The following is a 17,684-nucleotide window of genomic DNA, read 5'->3' as shown; positions in this document are numbered from 1 at the left end:
ATAAAATTTATATTGCCAAATATTTTACAAAGATTTCAATGATTTTCCAAAGATTTCACAAATATTACCAAATTTCAGAAATATTTAGCACAGATTTTTGTACAGATTTATAACATTTCAATGACTTTAATGATGTTTCTTAGATTCCACAAATTTCAAAAATGTTTTAAAAATATTTAAAATAATTCGCAAAAATTTCCAAGGATTTCGCAGAGAATTGAAGTAATTCATAAAAATCTAAGAATTTAGGGGAATCGGAGAGTTCAAGGAGTTTTAGGAATTCAGAAGATTCCAGATTATCTGGGAATTTAAAGAATTTCAAAAATTAAACGAATTTAAGATATTTCATGATTTTATGAAATTTACAGAATTCCAGGGATTTCAGAGCATTTAGGGAATCCAGAGTTTAAAAAAAATTCAGAATACTCAAGGAATTCAGAAAATCTAACATATTTAAAGAATTCAGAATATTTAAGGATTTTAGGGAATTAAGAGAAGAGCATTTATGATATATAGAAAATTCAAAGAATTCTGAAGACTTTACATCATTTAAGGAAATCAAGGAATTAAGAGAATTTCAACGACTTAAGAGCATCACAAGAATTTCTTGAAAGTCGCAGAATATAAAAAAATTTCAAGGAATTCAAGGAAATTCAGATAAACTGAAAGAATTCAGTGATTTAAACGAATTCATTAAATATTCACAATTCGAGCAATTGAAGGCGTTTCAGGAATTTCAGAATTCCTGGAATTCAGAATATGTGATTACTTCAGGGGGTTCGGAGAATTAAAGGAATTCAAGATAGGCCAAGGTTACAGAGAATTCAAGGAATTCATGTGAATTGGAAAAATTCCGTGTCTTAAAAGAATTCCTTTAATATTCTGAATTCAGGCACATCCAGGAATTTAAAAATCAAGGAGATTTAGAGCATTCCTAGAGTTCAGAATATCCAAGGATTTCAGGAAATTCGGAAAATTCCCAAAATTGAAAAAAATTCAAGATATTCACTGAATGTTAGGTATTTGAATATTAAAGGTTTTCAGAGGATTCAAAGACTTTGGATGAATTGAAGGAATGCAGGGATTACAAATAATTCAGAATATTTAAGTAATTCAGGACATTCCAGGAATTGATGGAATTTATAAGATTCTGAGCATTTCTGGTACTCAGAATATGCATGGAATTCAGGGAATTCGTAGAATTCCGAAAACTGAAGGTACTCAATATATTCAAAGATTTGAGGGAATTCACAGAATGTCAGGAATTCCATATACCCGTGGATTTCAAGGAATTTAAGAATTTGGGATGAATGGAAGGAATCCAGTGATTTATAAGAATTCAGAATATTGAAAGAATTCAGGAAATTCCAGGAATTTATGGATTTTAGAGGATTCAGAAAAATCCTCAAGGATTTCGGAGGAATTAAAGGAATCCCGTGAATTCCAGGAATTGATAGAATTTGGAAAATTCACAGAATTTCAGGAATTCAGGATATTTAAGGATCCCAGAGAATTCAAATGAATGGAGAGAATTCAGTGGTTTAAAAAAATTACTTCAATATACTGAATTCATAAAATTTCAGGAATTTTGAAAATTCCGAGAATTAAGGTATTCTAGATGTTAAGAGTTCAGAGAATTTGAGGAATTTAGAATATTCAAGGATTTTAGAGAATTCAAGGAATTCGGATAAATTGAAGAATTCGGGAATTTAAAAGAGTTCAAAATATTTGAGGAATTCAGAATATTCCAGAAGTGTGTGGAATTTCAGAGAATTTAAGAGATTCCGATAATTCCTAAAATTCGGAATATGTGATTACTTCAGGGAGTTCGGAGAATTAAAGGAATTCAAAGTATGTCAAGATTCCAGAGAATTCAAGGAATTCAGATTAAATTAGAAAAATTCAGTGTCTTAAAAGAATTTTTTCAATATTCTGAATTCAGGCAAATCCAGTAATTTAGAAATTACGGAGATTCAGAGAATTTTCCTAGAATTCAGAATATTCAAGGATTTCAGAAAATTCGGAGAATTTCGACAATGAAAAGAATTCAAGATATTCAAAATGTTCAGCAAATTCGCAGAATTATAGGGATTCAGCATATTAAAGGATTTTAGATTATTCAACGACTTCGGATGAATTGAAGCAATCCAGTGATTTAAAAGAATTTAGAATATTTAAGGAATTCTCGAAATTCCATGAATTTATGGAATTTATAAGATTCTGAGAATTTCTGGTACTCAGAATATGCATGGATTTCAGGGAATTCGGAGAATTCCGAAAATTGAAGGCATTAAAAATATTGAAAGATTTCAGGAAATTCGCAAAATGTCAGGAATTCCGTATACCCATGGATTTCAAGGAATTGAAAGATTTCGTATGAATTGAAGAAATCCAGTGATTTAAAAGAATTCAGAATATTTCAGGGATTCAAGAAATTCCAACAATTTATGGATTTCAAAAGATTCAGGGAATTCCTGCAATTCAAAACATACAAAGAGTTTAGGGAATTCAGAATATTCAAGGATTTCGGATGAATTAAAGGAATTCAGTGACGTTAAAGAATTGAGAATATTGGAGAAAATGAGGCAATTCCAGGAATATATTGAATTCCAGGAATTGCAGGGAATACGGAGAATTCCGAAAATTAAAAGAATTTCATATATTCATAAACTTTAGCTAATTCACAGAATTTCAGGAATTCAGAATATTCAAGGATCCCAGAGAATTCAAGGAATTCAGATGAATGAATAGAATTCAGTGGGTTAAAAAATTTTCTTAAATTTATTGAATTCAGGAATTCAAAATATTTGAGGAATTCAGGAAATTTCAGAAATGTGTAAAATTCCAGGAAACTATGGAATTTAGAAGATTTGGAGAATTAAGAAAATTCAAGGATTTTAGAGAATTCAGGGAAATAAAGGATTTGAAAGAACTTAAAGAATTCACATAATTCAAAGAATTTCACGAATTTAGAATACTAAATGATTTCAGAGATCTTCAAGAATTCAAAGAATTTCAAGGATTTTGGAGCATGTTGGTACTTTAAAAAATGCAGAGAATTCAAAAAAATCCGGATCATTTAAATAGTTAAAGAATTTTGCAGAATTTTTCAAGAAATTCAGAGAATTCGGGGAATTCCGAGATTTTAAGGAATTCGGGGAATTTTTCAAATTTTAATTGCTGTAAATATAAAACGCCTCATTTTGAAGTAAGAAATTAAATTTCTAAGTTTTGAAAACTACGAATTTTAAAGGTTGTACATTTTTAATGTTACCATTTTCAACGATTCGACTTCAAAAAATGTAAATGCTTAATAGTGAAAATATCTAAATTGATATACCTAAGAAAAATCTTTCGATATACGATTATTCTATTTTAAATGCTTTCAATTCCAATTTCTTTAATTTTAAACGATTCCAGTTTCTAATGATTTAATGTTGAATGTTTCAAGTTAAAACCTGCCCAACAACGTAAAAAATTTTAAGGATGTTCTAGGCGTACCGTCAATTTCAAAATTACTTAATCTTTAACCTAATTGACAACATTGAAAAAAGCGCCCTTTGTTCGTGGCAACAAATTTCAGAAGAGAATCATAATTTGAAATCACAACAAAGAAAATCTTTAAGTCTTAATTGTTTGTTTAAATGTAGTTATTTGGTATTTTTTCTTACATTGCACCAAATTCGTGCTTTTCATTCAATTTAAATTCACAAAAACTCATTCTATTCCTTAAAAGATTATTTACAATTCTATTCATCGTGTTTTTAATATATATTATTTAAAAAATTATTTGATTAAAAAAAAATGACTAAAAAATAATATTACGTATTATTTTGTCTAAAGCGGAATAAACATAAAATGCAAATAAAATTTTAATCAACAATTAACATTTTTTAATTATATTCGCTTTGGTTTATTTCTTCAATTGTATGCAATAAACAATGAACCTTCGTTTGTCAATTTTATAAATCAAATCAAGTTAATGATTAAGTAATTTTGAACATGACTGTATACCGACATCCTTAAAAGTTGAAAAACTTGAACATTGCCGCACAAATACTACCAACTTAAGCACTTTGGAACGTCACACAAATCTCTGCGCAAATCCATTAGATCCACGATTTAAACGTCTCTCAATGCATCAAATTATTTTAAAACAGATTTTCAAGCTACCTAAAAAGTATCATGATACCTTAAAACTTGAAAGTTAATCCAATTTAACACATTTTCCTTTAAAAAAATAAAAGAAGTCATTGCGCCACCTAACGGTTATTTCCAGAACTACCCAGAATTCATGAACCTTCGCCACGCGTAAAGCACTTGTGTGCGTGAGAAACGTTTGGAAGTTGGGAACAAGAGTATAGGCAGCGCTCTCGGTACACTGATTTTTTGTGCCGAATTTTCCATATTTAACGCAAATATACATAGAATAAAAACAGTGGTGAAATCTTTTATAATTTTGTGTGCTCGTGCAACTGATCCTCGAGGGAAAAGACCTGAACGAGAATATAAGGACAGTTTTCCGACCAGCGGGTTCGTAAAATGGCGGTGATTGGCGGTGAGCGGTAGAGAGGAAGAAGATCGCGTTCGGTCCACGCTCAAGTTTTGTTTTGGTTTCCAACCCGTGACCATTTCCGACAGATTTCGATACCTGCCACGAGGCACCACCGTGACGGACGGCTTTTTGCAATTTTTTCCTCCATTTTCGACAGTGATTAATCATCGAGACTGATCGCGTATACGAATTTGTGCTTCGGAGGGTGAGGACCATCGGTCCGTGATCGGGATTCTATTCCGTTGAGTCGACCGCGATGCCCGTGACATATCTTTCCAGGATTCCTGACAGCCCCAAAAGGAGCAAGAGTGCACAGGACGGAAACGTTTCATCGAGGACAACGGACGCGAGTCTGGACAAGGTCATCTCTGGGTAAGTGATTTTTTCTTTAGGTATTACAAACTATTGCTCTGTGATCTACTTATCGCGAAATTCCCTTGTGAGAAACTGCGTATATGTTTTTTTTAAAGCTACTCGATAAGCCGTGAATCATAATTTTGTGTTCCATAAATTCGCACAACGTAAGCGAGATGATTGAACTTGGTTTCCCCTTTGTTGTTGCGCTATTGCGACTTAAGTTTTCTGCTCGAAAAATTATTAGGTTAGGCCACCATCTCCCATGACTCTGCAATTTGAAGTCTCTTATTTAACAAATTAGATTAACGACTTTAATTTTCTGGCCTAACTGTAAATGTATACATATGGTTTCCATGTTCCTTTTTGTGTTTCGTCGGAATTTCCATTAGTGCACGTGCGTCGTTTCCGAGCTTTCGATTCTGCGAAATGCCAGAAAACTCCATTTTTTGCTGGCGTGCAACGGTAATTTCGAATTCAGACGTTTCTAGAATGGTAAATAAAAAGTAATTGAGGATTCTTTCAAAGCCTTTCTTTACTATTCCAAATTTTGAAAAAGGTGGGTTGGATTGGAATGTTCTAGTAGAGCCATTTTTTTTAGCAATATGCAGATTTTTAGCTTTCGGTTTTAGGTTAGGATTACAGAGCTGGTGAATTAATTTGCTGACCAGTTTTTAATATTAATTTCATTTTCATCATTCAGGTGTCGTCAAATTTGATGACGAAATATCCGTAAATGTCAGGAATGACCAATTCTTGTAGTTCCGGTTCCATATTTTTATTTGTTTACATTCGAAGTAAATTGCGTTTGATATGATCTGTAAAAAATCTGATGTAATATTCCAATTTAAATGAGAGGACACAAAATTATAGACATTCCTAATGTAAAAGTACGCAGTAGACACGTATATATATTTAAATGACAGTTTAAAATTACACGCAGATCTAATGTTATCTGGGCCTCTTGTAAAATTCAGTGCAATTACTGTGAAATTATTTACAAAAATAAAGAGTGGACGGTCATCTTTATTGTAAAATTTCGGTTTTTTTTTGTGTGAAATTTCTTCCAAGGTGCACACACTCACACAGTATTGATAGTCATAATGTTTTTAAAATATTAACTAAAGTTTTCAACGTTTACATACGTCCTAAATTTCTTTTACTAATTATTTGCACCTGGTGCCAGGTAAAAAAAAAACTAGTTTCATCTCAATAATCTCCAGCGGTCTACTGTTTTTGCACCCATGCAATTTAAAAATTATACGGAAAAATATAAACGAAAAATTTATTTTCTTTCATAAACATGTTAAACTTCTGACACGTTATTAATAAATATTAGCCATATAATATTATCATAATTTCTTTTTTTTTTGTAATTTAATACAAAATTACAAAATAAAAAACCACGCCTTCTGATTATTTTAATTTTCATCTTTAAATATTCGTGGGGTAACACACCATATTCAACAAAAAAATTTTAACTAATATTTACAAATAATCTTATCATAATTTCTTCTTGTGTTACTGACTAAATATAAAAATCGATTTTTTTTTCGATCCTAATATTTACTCTATAATCTTATCATTTTTTTTCTTAGTAATTAAATAATAAAAAAAGACCCGCTGATTATTTCCATTTTCATCTTAAAATATTCGTGGGGTATCAGAATCACATCTAATAAACAAATCTAAAAAAAACTTCAACTAATATATGCGATATAATCGTATCATAATTTCTTCTTTTATAAGTAACTAAATGCATGAATCGAGTGTTTTCCCCCCAAAAAATACTCCTTCTCATAATTTTCATGCGAAAATATTCGTGGGTTAACAATCAAATTCAGTAAAAAAATTGTAACCAATGTTTACCAATGATCTTACAATAACTTTTTCTTTTCTACGTAACTAAATATAAACATGAAGATTTTCTTCTTCAAAACCTCCCTGCGATTATTTTCATTTTCATGTAAAATTTTTCTTGGGACAACAGACAACTACGTTCAAAACAAAAATCCACTTTAAAAAATGTAAGCAATATTTGTCAATAATATTCATGGTAGCCGCTGGACCGTGAAACCAAAATTTTTTTGAGACCGCAAAAACCGGTAACAAATATTTATAAATATTTTAAACTTAAAAATAACTCCATAATAATATATTCTTAATTAAAGTATTTTATTAAATTAAAAATATTGTTTCAGCCTAAAATATTCCATTTCTAACCCATTCAATTTGAAATTTTTAATGAAAAAAAAGCTTAATCATTTAATATTTCGCAATATTTAAATTTTTATTAAAAACAAGTAAATTGAAATTCTTGTATTTGAAAAATGCTTAATTTGTGAGTGAAAATTTAAAATTTTGATGCATAATTTATAAATGAACATTTATAGAAAAAATTTGAGTAATTTTAAGAGATATTTAGGAGTTTTAAAAAGATTAAAAATTATTATGCAAATTATAGAAAGTTTTCTTAAAATCTTCTAGAATCTTTTTTGAAAATTTTGTTTAAATCTTTGAAAAACTTTTTAAATATTCTCTTAAAATAATTTTTCAAAATGAAAAGTTATTTTTAATTTTCCTAGGAATCTTAAGAATTTTTTTTATTCTTTTGAAGCCTTTTACAATTCTTGAAAAGAATCTAATTTTTTTGTTGAAAATCTGCGAAATTCTACATTTTGTTTTATATTAGACTATCATTTCAAGTTCTACGTTAACTTTGAATCTTTTCAAAACTTCTACATATCTCTTAAAATTATTCAAATTTCGCCTACTAATAATAAATGTTCAAATGTTATTTATAACTCCAAATTGCAAAGAAATTTTCTAAAATTTGCAGTATTTTTTTTAAAATTGTGGAAAAAATTTTATTCATTTGGACAAATATTTAGAAGTTCTGACAAAATTTTCAAAATAATTTTAAATTTAAAACCATTTTGAAATAAAATGTTGAAGCTTTCCAAGGATGTTTAAACTATTTAAAAAGAAAATAATTGAATTTCTAATTTAAGAAGTGTTCAGTTAAAACTTTTTCAATTTTTAAAACATTTGATGTTTTTAGCTTCAATTCCTTAAAATTATATAATTTTGAAATTTTTTAAGCCTATTAATTGATTTTAATTTAGAGCATTGAAAATATTAACGTGGATTTATATTTTTTTATATTGAAAAATGTTAGTACCTTCAATTCATACGCGTAAATTATTGAGCATTTGATTACAACATTTTTTAATTAAGAACTTTTAAATTTCAATTTTAAACGTTCAAAGTTTAAAAGTTCCGCTTTGAGTGCTTTCATTTGCAGCTCAGTTTTTATTACCTCAAGTGAAAATTTTTTTAGCTTTAGTGTCCCATTTTTTTAATTTCATTGAACGTGAAAAATGTTTGCGAACCGGGAAATGACCGGGAATTTATTTCGTCAATTATTTTAACTTTCAAATGAAAATATTCGTTGGATAAAAGACAATCACATTCAGTAAAAAAAATGACTTAAAAAATTGTAGCCAATATTTGCCAGTAATCTTATAACAATTTCTTAATTTCTTAGTAATTTAATAAAAAAATCGAGTTTTTTCCAGAATACCCCCTACGATTATTTTCATTTTTCTGGGATAACAGTAAACCACATAAGAATAAAATCTATTTTTAAAAAATGTTAATAAATATTTACCATAAAATCTCGTCCTAATTTTTCTTTTCTTAGTAATTAAATACAAAAACAGGTTTTTTTTAAACGCCCCTCGGATTATTTTCATTTTCATCTTAAAACATTCTTGGGGTAACAGGTAAAAGCAATCAGTAAACAAATCCACTTAAAAAAATTTAAGCAATATTTATTAATGATCTTATCATGATTTCTTCTTTTATAAGTAACTAAATACAAAAATAGACTTTGTTGTGATGCATTCAAAACTTCTCATATTAAACCTTTTTAAATTCTAAACACACAGTTCTTAATTTGTAATACTTTCTTTTAATGATGAAACATTAAGTAACATTTTGTTTGATTAAACTCAAAGGGGGGTCTGTGCACCAGATAATGACAAAAGTACATCATAGTTGTGTGTAAGCGCTTCAAAGTTAAATAAATTAACTTAAACCTGTCTTTAAAAATGGTTGTGTCTTGAATTAAAAATATCAATATTAAAGTTACAGCTTTGTCTTTTATTATATCCATTTGGTTAAAAAATGTCTATGTCATAGAAAATTAATCTTAGTGAATAATTCACCTTTCGATTTAAGAATTCATTTATTTGCTTGAAAATAAAACTGATAATTCAAAAACTCCTTCAAAAATTAAAAATGTTGTTGAAAATTCAACTATCGAATTTTTTTCTCTGCGGAATCGAACCCCAGTCTCCTGCGTATCGATCACGAAACAGGCGGATCAAGTATGTAGCGAAGTCTGCATCTTAATAATAATTATAAAATCAAATTGTTTGTTACAGGTTTTAGACACACCGCGAAGATAAATCGTCAAAATGAAGATCGATAGGAGCAGATTGAAAAAGTGCACTTCAGAAGTGGTAAGTCTGTCTTCATGATTTTTATCTAATCCTAAATCGTTTACCTTTTTTAATAAATTAAAATAAAAGCCCCTCAATTCAATAAAATTTATTTTTCAGCCTGCGGAATGTCAAGCTTTAATAAGCAAATTGCGTTCTTGCTCGCACGCTGAATTGCTTGAAGAACTGAAGCAAATAGATGCATGGACATTCGGCAAGTGCGAACTTTTCCACTGGATCGACGTTCTGGACCTCAGCGACAGCATCCTCGAGGAAGCTGCGACCCGGAGTTCTGATAATCCTTGGGAACTAGCTTGTGATTTACCCCAGAATAGCGAGGTCATTATTCAATTTGATTTCATTATGAAATACAGTTAGAATCTTACTTTATGAGGAGTTTTTTTTAGGCATATTGGAGATCTACATTTTTATAACTTGTTTCACTTTTTTAAATTGTTACTTATAACCTTTTTTTTTTTTTACTACAGGCAAAAGAATTGCTATTATGGGTTCTTCACTTCACGACGCTGTTGATCGAGCACTCATTTTCCAGGCACTTATACAACAGTATGGAACATCTGGTAACCTTGTTGTCCAGTTGCGACATGCACGTCGTCCTCGGGGTCTTGAACCTCTTATACATGTTTAGCAAACGTAGTAACTTCATAACTCGATTGAATAGCGATAAACGACAAGCTTTACTGAGTAGGCTCAACCACCTAGCCGAGGTAATTGAAATTTTTTCTCGATAATATTCTATTTACAAAAAATCCGGCCTGGACAATTTTTATGAGGATTTCCAGCTACCTTGAAAACTTGGAAACTAGGAAACCTGAAATTCTCCTTGAATGTTTTTTTAAACCTTGAAAACTTAGAAATCTACTGAAATTGAAATTAATTTGATTATTACGAAATCTTTTAAATCGCCAAATTCAGGGTTCCCGCTGGCCCGGGAATTTCACAAATTTTCAGAAGAAAAATCTGTCAAAGTTTGATTTCAACAGTTTTTAAAATAATTAGTTGAATTCATATCTTCTTCAATTATATATTTTTCATTTAAAGAATTTTAACGTGCAATCTTGAGGACTTAAACAATTAAAAATTAAAAACGTTTGAAGTTGAAAAATTTTGATAAACAGTTTTATTTTATCAACTGTAAATATAAATATATAATTTTTAAAATGGATCTGTTCTTAAGTATTGAAAACTGAACAATAATTGATTTGATCAAACGATTCTAAATCTGTTGAAAGTTAAAGAATTTACAGATTTCGTACTTAAAGGCTTTTATTAAATTAAAAATATAGTTTCAGTTTAAATTATTAAATTTTTAACCCATTTAATTAAAAAAAATGATTAAGAATAAGGATAATTATTTAATATTTAGCAATATTTTACTTGTAATTTAAGAAGACTAAATTAAAGCTAAATATTTCAAAGTAAACAATTTGAAACTTAATTGTTTGATATAGAAAGCTTTGAATTGTTAAAATTTCGAAAAGCTTTTAACATTTTATCATCAAAATTTTTATTGTTCTACTTAATAAAATTTTTAATTTCTAAGCAAAATTGTTGAATTTTGATGTATAAATAATAATTGAACACCTATTGTTTGTACATAAATTTGCATAATTTTAAGAGATATTCAGAAGTCTAAACATATTTTAAACTGACTAAAATTTTTCCTACAATTTTTAGAAAATCTTCGTAATTTTTAAAATTCCTTAAATTCTTCCCGGGTCGTTTTTAATAATATTGGAATTCTCTTGAAATCTTTTTGAACATTCTGTTAAAATAATTTTTCGAAATGAATCGTTTTCAATTTTCCTAGGAATTTTAGGAAAATGTTTTTATTCGTTTGGAGCTTTTCACAATTCTTAAAAAGCCTCCAACTTTTTTGTAAACTGCAAGAATCTACATTTGGTTTTAAATTATTTCGTGGGTATTTGCACCGAAATTTCGTTACGAATATATCTTAAAATTACTCAATTGTTTCTAAAAATAATAAGTGTTCAATTGTTATTTAGAAATCCAAATTTAAAGGAAATTTTTTTTTAATTCGCAGGATTTTCTAAAATTTGTAGGACAAATTCAATTAATTTTTAAAGTTACTGAGAATTTTTGAAAAAATTTCAAAATTAAATATATATTTGAAAAAAATTTAAACTACTTCTAGATTTCGAAATACAATTTTAAAGTTTTTCAAGGATGCTTAAACTATTTAAAATTAAAATTATATAAATTCTAATTTAAGAACTTTTAAGTTGAAAAATTTTATTTTAAAAATATGTAATGGTCTAAAATAAGTGAATAATATAATTTTGACTATTTTCAAAGTTAATTGATTGATTCTTTAATTTAGATTATTGAAAATGTTAACCTGGATTTATATTTTTGGAACTTAGTCTAAATCTTTGAACTCTATAAGTTATGAATGTTAAAAATTTTGAATTTTGCAGTTTAAATTTACTAAACTTAAAGCTTTATATTTCGATTTATTAAATTTTATTTCCCGGGAAAAATATTTGTGAACCGGGAAAAAACCGGGAATTTTGTTCTTTGATTAAAACGGTCACCCGGAAATTATTGTGAATAAATTTTTTGAAATTTTATTTTTAAATTATAAAATCTCGATCCTGAAAACCTTGAAAGCGTGGAATTCTCCTTCATTATCGTTAAACCTTGAAAACCCTAGAAATTTCCTTTGAATTCCTCACGAGAACCTTGAATTTGAATTTTATTTTTGCTTTTGAAACTGATTTCGAGGGGTTGACCACTCCTTTTTGAGTATACATTAGATTTCAAAAGGTCATAAAATAATTCTAAATATTTAAAAATATTTTAGAGCGTTTATAACACTTCAACATTTCAGGGTTCACAGATTTTGAAGACTTAAAAAGGATTAAAAAATTGAAAAAGGCGTGTAGACAAGATTTCACAAAAATTTTAAAACTTTTAAAAGATTTCAAAATGGTTTTTCGAAGTATTTTACAACGTTTTCAAGAATTTTACCAAAATTTTCAAAATATTTCGTAAACATTTCAAATTCAAAGATTTTAAAACATTTTAAAGGTTTTAAACGATTTCAAATTTGTTTAAAAGATTTCGAACATTTCACAAATATTTCAAAGCATTTCACCAAGATTTGACCTAAATTTTATAAGATTTCACAAATATTTTAATGATTTCTAATGAATACAAACGATTTCGTAAAAAATTCATAAAGATTTCAAAGTCAAATTTCAAAAAGGATACAGTGCACCAGATTTAAAACATTTTAAACGATTTAAATTTTTTTCTAGAAGATTTCAAAAGATTTTACCAAAATTTAAAATATTTCGTAAAAATTTCAAATTCATAGTTTTCCAAAAGGGTGCAATACACCAGATTTTAAAACATTTTCAAGATTTTAAACTATTTCAAATTTGTTTAAAAGCTTTCACAAAGGGTACACTAAACAAGATTTCGAAGATTTCGGAACATTTACATTTTTTTGTTAGAAGATTTCAAAAGAGTTTTAGTCGAAAATATTCCATTTTTAAACAATTTAATTTGAAATTTTTAGTTAAAAAAGATTAATTATTGCAATTTAGCGAAATATTTAAAAGTAAATAATCTTTAACTGAATTGTTTGACACAGAAAACCTGGAATCGTTAGAATTTCAAAAAGCCTTTAAACTTTGAACGTTACAATTTTAATTGTTGTATTTAAAAAATGCTTAATTTGTAAGCAAAAATTTTAAATTTTGATGTATAATTTACAAATAAACATTTGTAGAAAAAATTTGAGTAATTTGAAAAGATATTTAGGAGTTTTAAAAAGATTAAAAATTATCATGCAAAATGAAAAATTATTTTTAATTTTCCTATAAATCTTAAGAGAATGTTTTTAATCTTTTGAAGCCTTTCACAATTCTTGAAAAGAATCTAATTTTTTGTTTAAAATCAGCGAAAATCTACATTTTGTTTTATATAAGGCTATCATTTCAAGTTTTACAATAAGTTTGAATCTTTTTAAAACTTCTACATATCTCTTAAAATTATTCAAATGTCGCCTACAAATAATAAATGTTCAATTTTTATTTATACATCCAAATTGTGAAGAAATATTCTAAAATTTGCAGGATTTTCTGAAAATTGTAGAAAAAAATCAATTAATTTTGACAGATATTTAGAAGTTCTGAAAAAATTTCAAAAATAATTTTAAATTTAAAACAACTTCTAGATTTATCAAGATTTTTAAATAAAATTTTGAAGCTTTCCAAGAACTTTTAAGCTATTTAAAATAGTTAAATTTCTAATTTAAGAAGTGTTCAGTTAAAATTTTTTCAATTTTTCAATATTTAATGTTTCTAGCTTAAAATTCCTTAAAATTATATCATTTACAAAATTTTTAAGTTCATTGATTGGTTTTTTAATTTAGAGCACTGAAAATGATTACGTGGTTTTATATTTTTTTTTATATAGAAAAATGTTACTACCTTGAATTTTATACGCGTAAATTATTGAGCATTTGAATGCAACATTTTTTAAATTAAAAACTTTTAAATTTCAATTTTAAAAGTTCATAATTTAACAGTTCCACTTTGAGTGTTTTCATTTGTAGCTCAGTTTTTATTACGTCAAGTGGGAAATTGACCGTAAAAAATGTTTGCGAACCGGGAAAAAACCAGGAAATGGCCACCCTGAAAAAGGGGTGCATTACGCCAAAATACAAAAATTTCCAAGTTTCAAATATTCCAGTTATTTCAAATAAATGCAAAATATGTCGGAAAGATTTCACAAGTATTCCAAAGAATTTATGTGGATTTATACGTATATTTTTAATTGTAAAACATATCTAAGGTTTCAGAATATTTTTAAAGTTTTGAACAATTTCACAAGGTTTCAAGAAATTTGAGAAAATTTCAGATAAGCACAAACGAACGTTAAAGCAAGATTTCACAAATATTTCAAGGATTTCAAAGATTTTACAAAATTGTTTTTAAATGTTCCCAAAGATTTTACAAAGACGACTTATTTTTCACAAAAAATCAAGAATTTGCTTATTCATGATTCTGCTTTCTGCATAAATTGTTGGCCAAAAAATGAAATGTTTCATCTTTGCATGTGTAACAAACGGTTATTTTATTATTTGATGTAAAAAAAGGTGACCTGGAAAAATACCTTATTTTTTTACAGAGCTGGGGAGGTAAAGAAAATGGCTTCGGTCTAGCCGATTGTTGCAAAGATGGTCCAGAAAATTCGTATCCTACAAGTGCCACAACCCTGCACTTTGAATTCTACTCTGAAAATTCATCCGGATCAGATTCGTCGGGCAATAATTCTAGTACTCCTAGCGCAAAAAAGACTGGACAGACGAATCTTGTCACATATATTCACATAGAAAGTGTTCACAAGCTTGAGAAAACCCCAGCACAGATTATGAACGATTTGTTGAAGGTCTACAATGTTCCCCAAGAACGACAGGTATGTAAATACCAGAATTTGAAGTCTTTCCCCTATTCCTCTGTGTTTCTCCGCTTTCTTTAAATTTCTCTATTCTCGAAAAATGTCTTCTTTTCTGCCCTGTTTTGGAAAAACACAGTCAACTAAAAAAAAAAAAATTGGAAAATTAGTTATAGTTCAATTTCAAAGGTTCACAATATTTTTCGCATTATTTAAAATTCTAAAATTTTGAAGCGGTCAAAATAAGTTATTTTTTACAGAAAATACATTTTTTTTTTAGCAAAAAAAAGTCTGTACGATCATTTTGAATATTAAATATTACAAAATTACATATTAAAAATGCTTAAAATTATACAATTAAAAAAAATGGAATCATTACAGCATTCTTTTTTTTTTTTTAATTTCTAATTTCAAATATAATATCTTAAAGTTGTTCGATTTTTAGTTGTAGATTTAAAACAGATCAATTATTTCAAGTTGAAAAATATGTGATTGGAAAATTTCAAGAATGAATAATAATTCTAAAGGAAGACTTGGAATTGGAAAATTAAAAATTGAGTTTAAAATAAAAAAGATACAAATTTAACTTTTTGAAATTGATACCTTAATAATGAAATCGTTTCGGTTATTTTAAATGGTTATCATTTTAGGGTTCTGAATTTTTATTTTGAACGTTACATTTTTTATTTTTCCCTTTCATAGGTTTTCATTTTGCAAAAAATAATATTATAATGCAAGGTTGCTGTTAGCTGAATTAATTTTAATGATATTTATTTATTTTTTAATTTGTTCAGACTAAAAGATTACCGAGTTCAAACATTTTGGTTTTAGACATTTTATTTTGAAAAAAATTTATTTCAAATGTGAGCGCCTGTTTATATTTTCTGTATATTTTTTAATTACTTAAAACGTACTTTTAAATTATTGATTATCTAGTTCTCTGCTGCCACCCTTCAATTTAATTCTTTAATTTTTAATCGAAGTTTAAAATCTTTATATTAAATTCATATTGAAAGCCTTGGTAGTCAGTTTTATTTATCATAATTTTAGAAGTAAATATAAGGATATTTTGAATTGAAAAGCTTAAAATTGTGGAATTTCAAATATTGTAATTATGTTTCAGTACTCTGGTTTTATATTCTTTCCTTTTTTTAATTTTCAATGTAATATTTGAATTTGTCCGGTTTTTGTTGAAGATTTAACAAATAATTTTTAGTTTTTATTATTTTGTTCGACAATTGTAAGGATTACTAGTATATAATTTGAAAAGAAGTCTTAAAAATTAAACGATTTTAAAGTGAAAAGGGGGTTTAAAATGAAAGTAGATAAAAATTGCTATCCGAAATTCAAACCGTAGCAATTAAAATTGCAAGTGAAATTGAATTGGTGAATTTTTGAAAGTATATTTAGCAATTGAAAAAGTATTAATTTTGAAACGGTTTAAATTTACTTGAATTAATTGCAAAGTTGAAGGGGTTGAGTATAAAAAAATGTTTAATATCACTATTTTTGGTGACGGATTGGTTTCAGTTTCAACATTCATCAGAATTTTTTTAATTTTCAATATTTTCTACTTAAAATTATGTACTATTTATTTTCAAAGGTTGTTTTTTTAATAAATCAGTTTATTTATTGATTTCAGAAAAATTGTCTAATCAGTTTTAATGTTAGATTGTACTTTGTTTAATGTAATAATTTTGAAGATCTAGAATTTCAGTAGCTTTGACATTGAAAGATTCAATTTAGTTTAATTTTAATCAATTTGAATTTAAAATTATTCAAATTGAAAAGTTTTTAATTTTTTACTCTCCTAATTGTAAATAATACAATTACAATTCCTATTTTCGAAATTTTAATGTGAATTCATTCAATTTCGAGATGATTTCATTCAAAATAAAATTGTTTAATTTTTAACGCTTTCAATTAGAAATGAAACAATTCAATTCCTTTTGAATGATATTGTCCAATTTAAAACTTTTATTCGATGAAAATTTAAAAGGTTATAGCATTGTCAAGATTTAATAAAAATAAGCAAGTCTAATTTTTCTAACAGATTAAGCAGAGTAATTGAAATTTTCAGTAAATATTTATTATATTTAAAAATTAATTCCATCAAATTGTTTAATTAGATATTGGACCCAAATTCAAACAAGAATTTTTAGATTATCCATTGTTCTTAATGACTCTTTTCTATTAAACATAAATTTAATAAGTTCTACAATTTAAACAATTTTTCAAAAAATACCAAAAACCAGCCTTTAAAAGTTCGTCTTTAAGCGCAGTTTTTAGTATGTGTTAAATATTTTTCAATAAATATATTCATTCCGTAAAATATTTCATAAAATGTAAAGATTTATCCTTTTAAAATTATTTTATTTCTCAGGCTTTAATTTGAAAATTTCCAATATTTAAGTCTCAGTTTTGCTTTATGCGTTAAAAAAATTTAAATACGGTTTTTAGTGCTCAGAGCAGTTTAAATTAATAGAGTTTGAAATTAAACAAGTTAGATTTGGCATTATTAGACAGTTTCTAAACATATTGAATTGAAGATTTTCTGAATGATCAATTGTACATGTAAATTTGTCAAATCTCAACAATTCTTAATTAAATATTTAACAAATTTAACGCTTAATATTTAAAAATTTTATAATATGTATTTTCAAATAGTTTATGTTTTTGTATTGTATTTTAACTTTTTTTTTTAGAGAGAAAATTTAATTTATATCCAAGAAATTTCAGATTTTCTACTTGCTCTATTAATTTTGTACGATTTCAAGGGATTTTAACTAATTTCTAGAAAACTGTATGGAATCATGTTAATT

At 26.9% G+C, this 17,684-nt stretch overlaps 1 protein-coding gene across 11 annotated transcripts in view; it reads left to right on the top strand.

Annotated features, from left to right (window-relative positions):
* Positions 1-4,322: 4,322 nt before the first annotated feature.
* The window catches only part of LOC117170522 (E3 ubiquitin-protein ligase HUWE1-like), a 111,986-nt gene continuing 98,624 nt past the window's right edge, over positions 4,323-17,684 (top strand). For all 11 annotated transcript variants that reach the window (XM_033357310.1, XM_033357309.1, XM_033357306.1 and 8 more), the window contains exons 1-5: positions 4,323-4,927; positions 9,358-9,435; positions 9,535-9,753; positions 9,903-10,142; positions 14,596-14,883. In XM_033357310.1, the coding sequence (XP_033213201.1) occupies positions 9,391-9,435; positions 9,535-9,753; positions 9,903-10,142; positions 14,596-14,883 (792 nt within the window). In that variant the 5' untranslated portion in view covers positions 4,323-4,927; positions 9,358-9,390. The remainder of the gene's footprint in view (positions 4,928-9,357; positions 9,436-9,534; positions 9,754-9,902; positions 10,143-14,595; positions 14,884-17,684) is intronic.

The sequence above is a fragment of the Belonocnema kinseyi genome, chromosome 4 (assembly GCF_010883055.1).
Source record: "Belonocnema kinseyi isolate 2016_QV_RU_SX_M_011 chromosome 4, B_treatae_v1, whole genome shotgun sequence".
NCBI lineage: Eukaryota > Metazoa > Arthropoda > Insecta > Hymenoptera > Cynipidae > Belonocnema > Belonocnema kinseyi.
The sequence above is the reverse complement of the archived record's forward strand: the minus strand, read 5'-3'. Positions and strand labels throughout refer to the sequence as shown.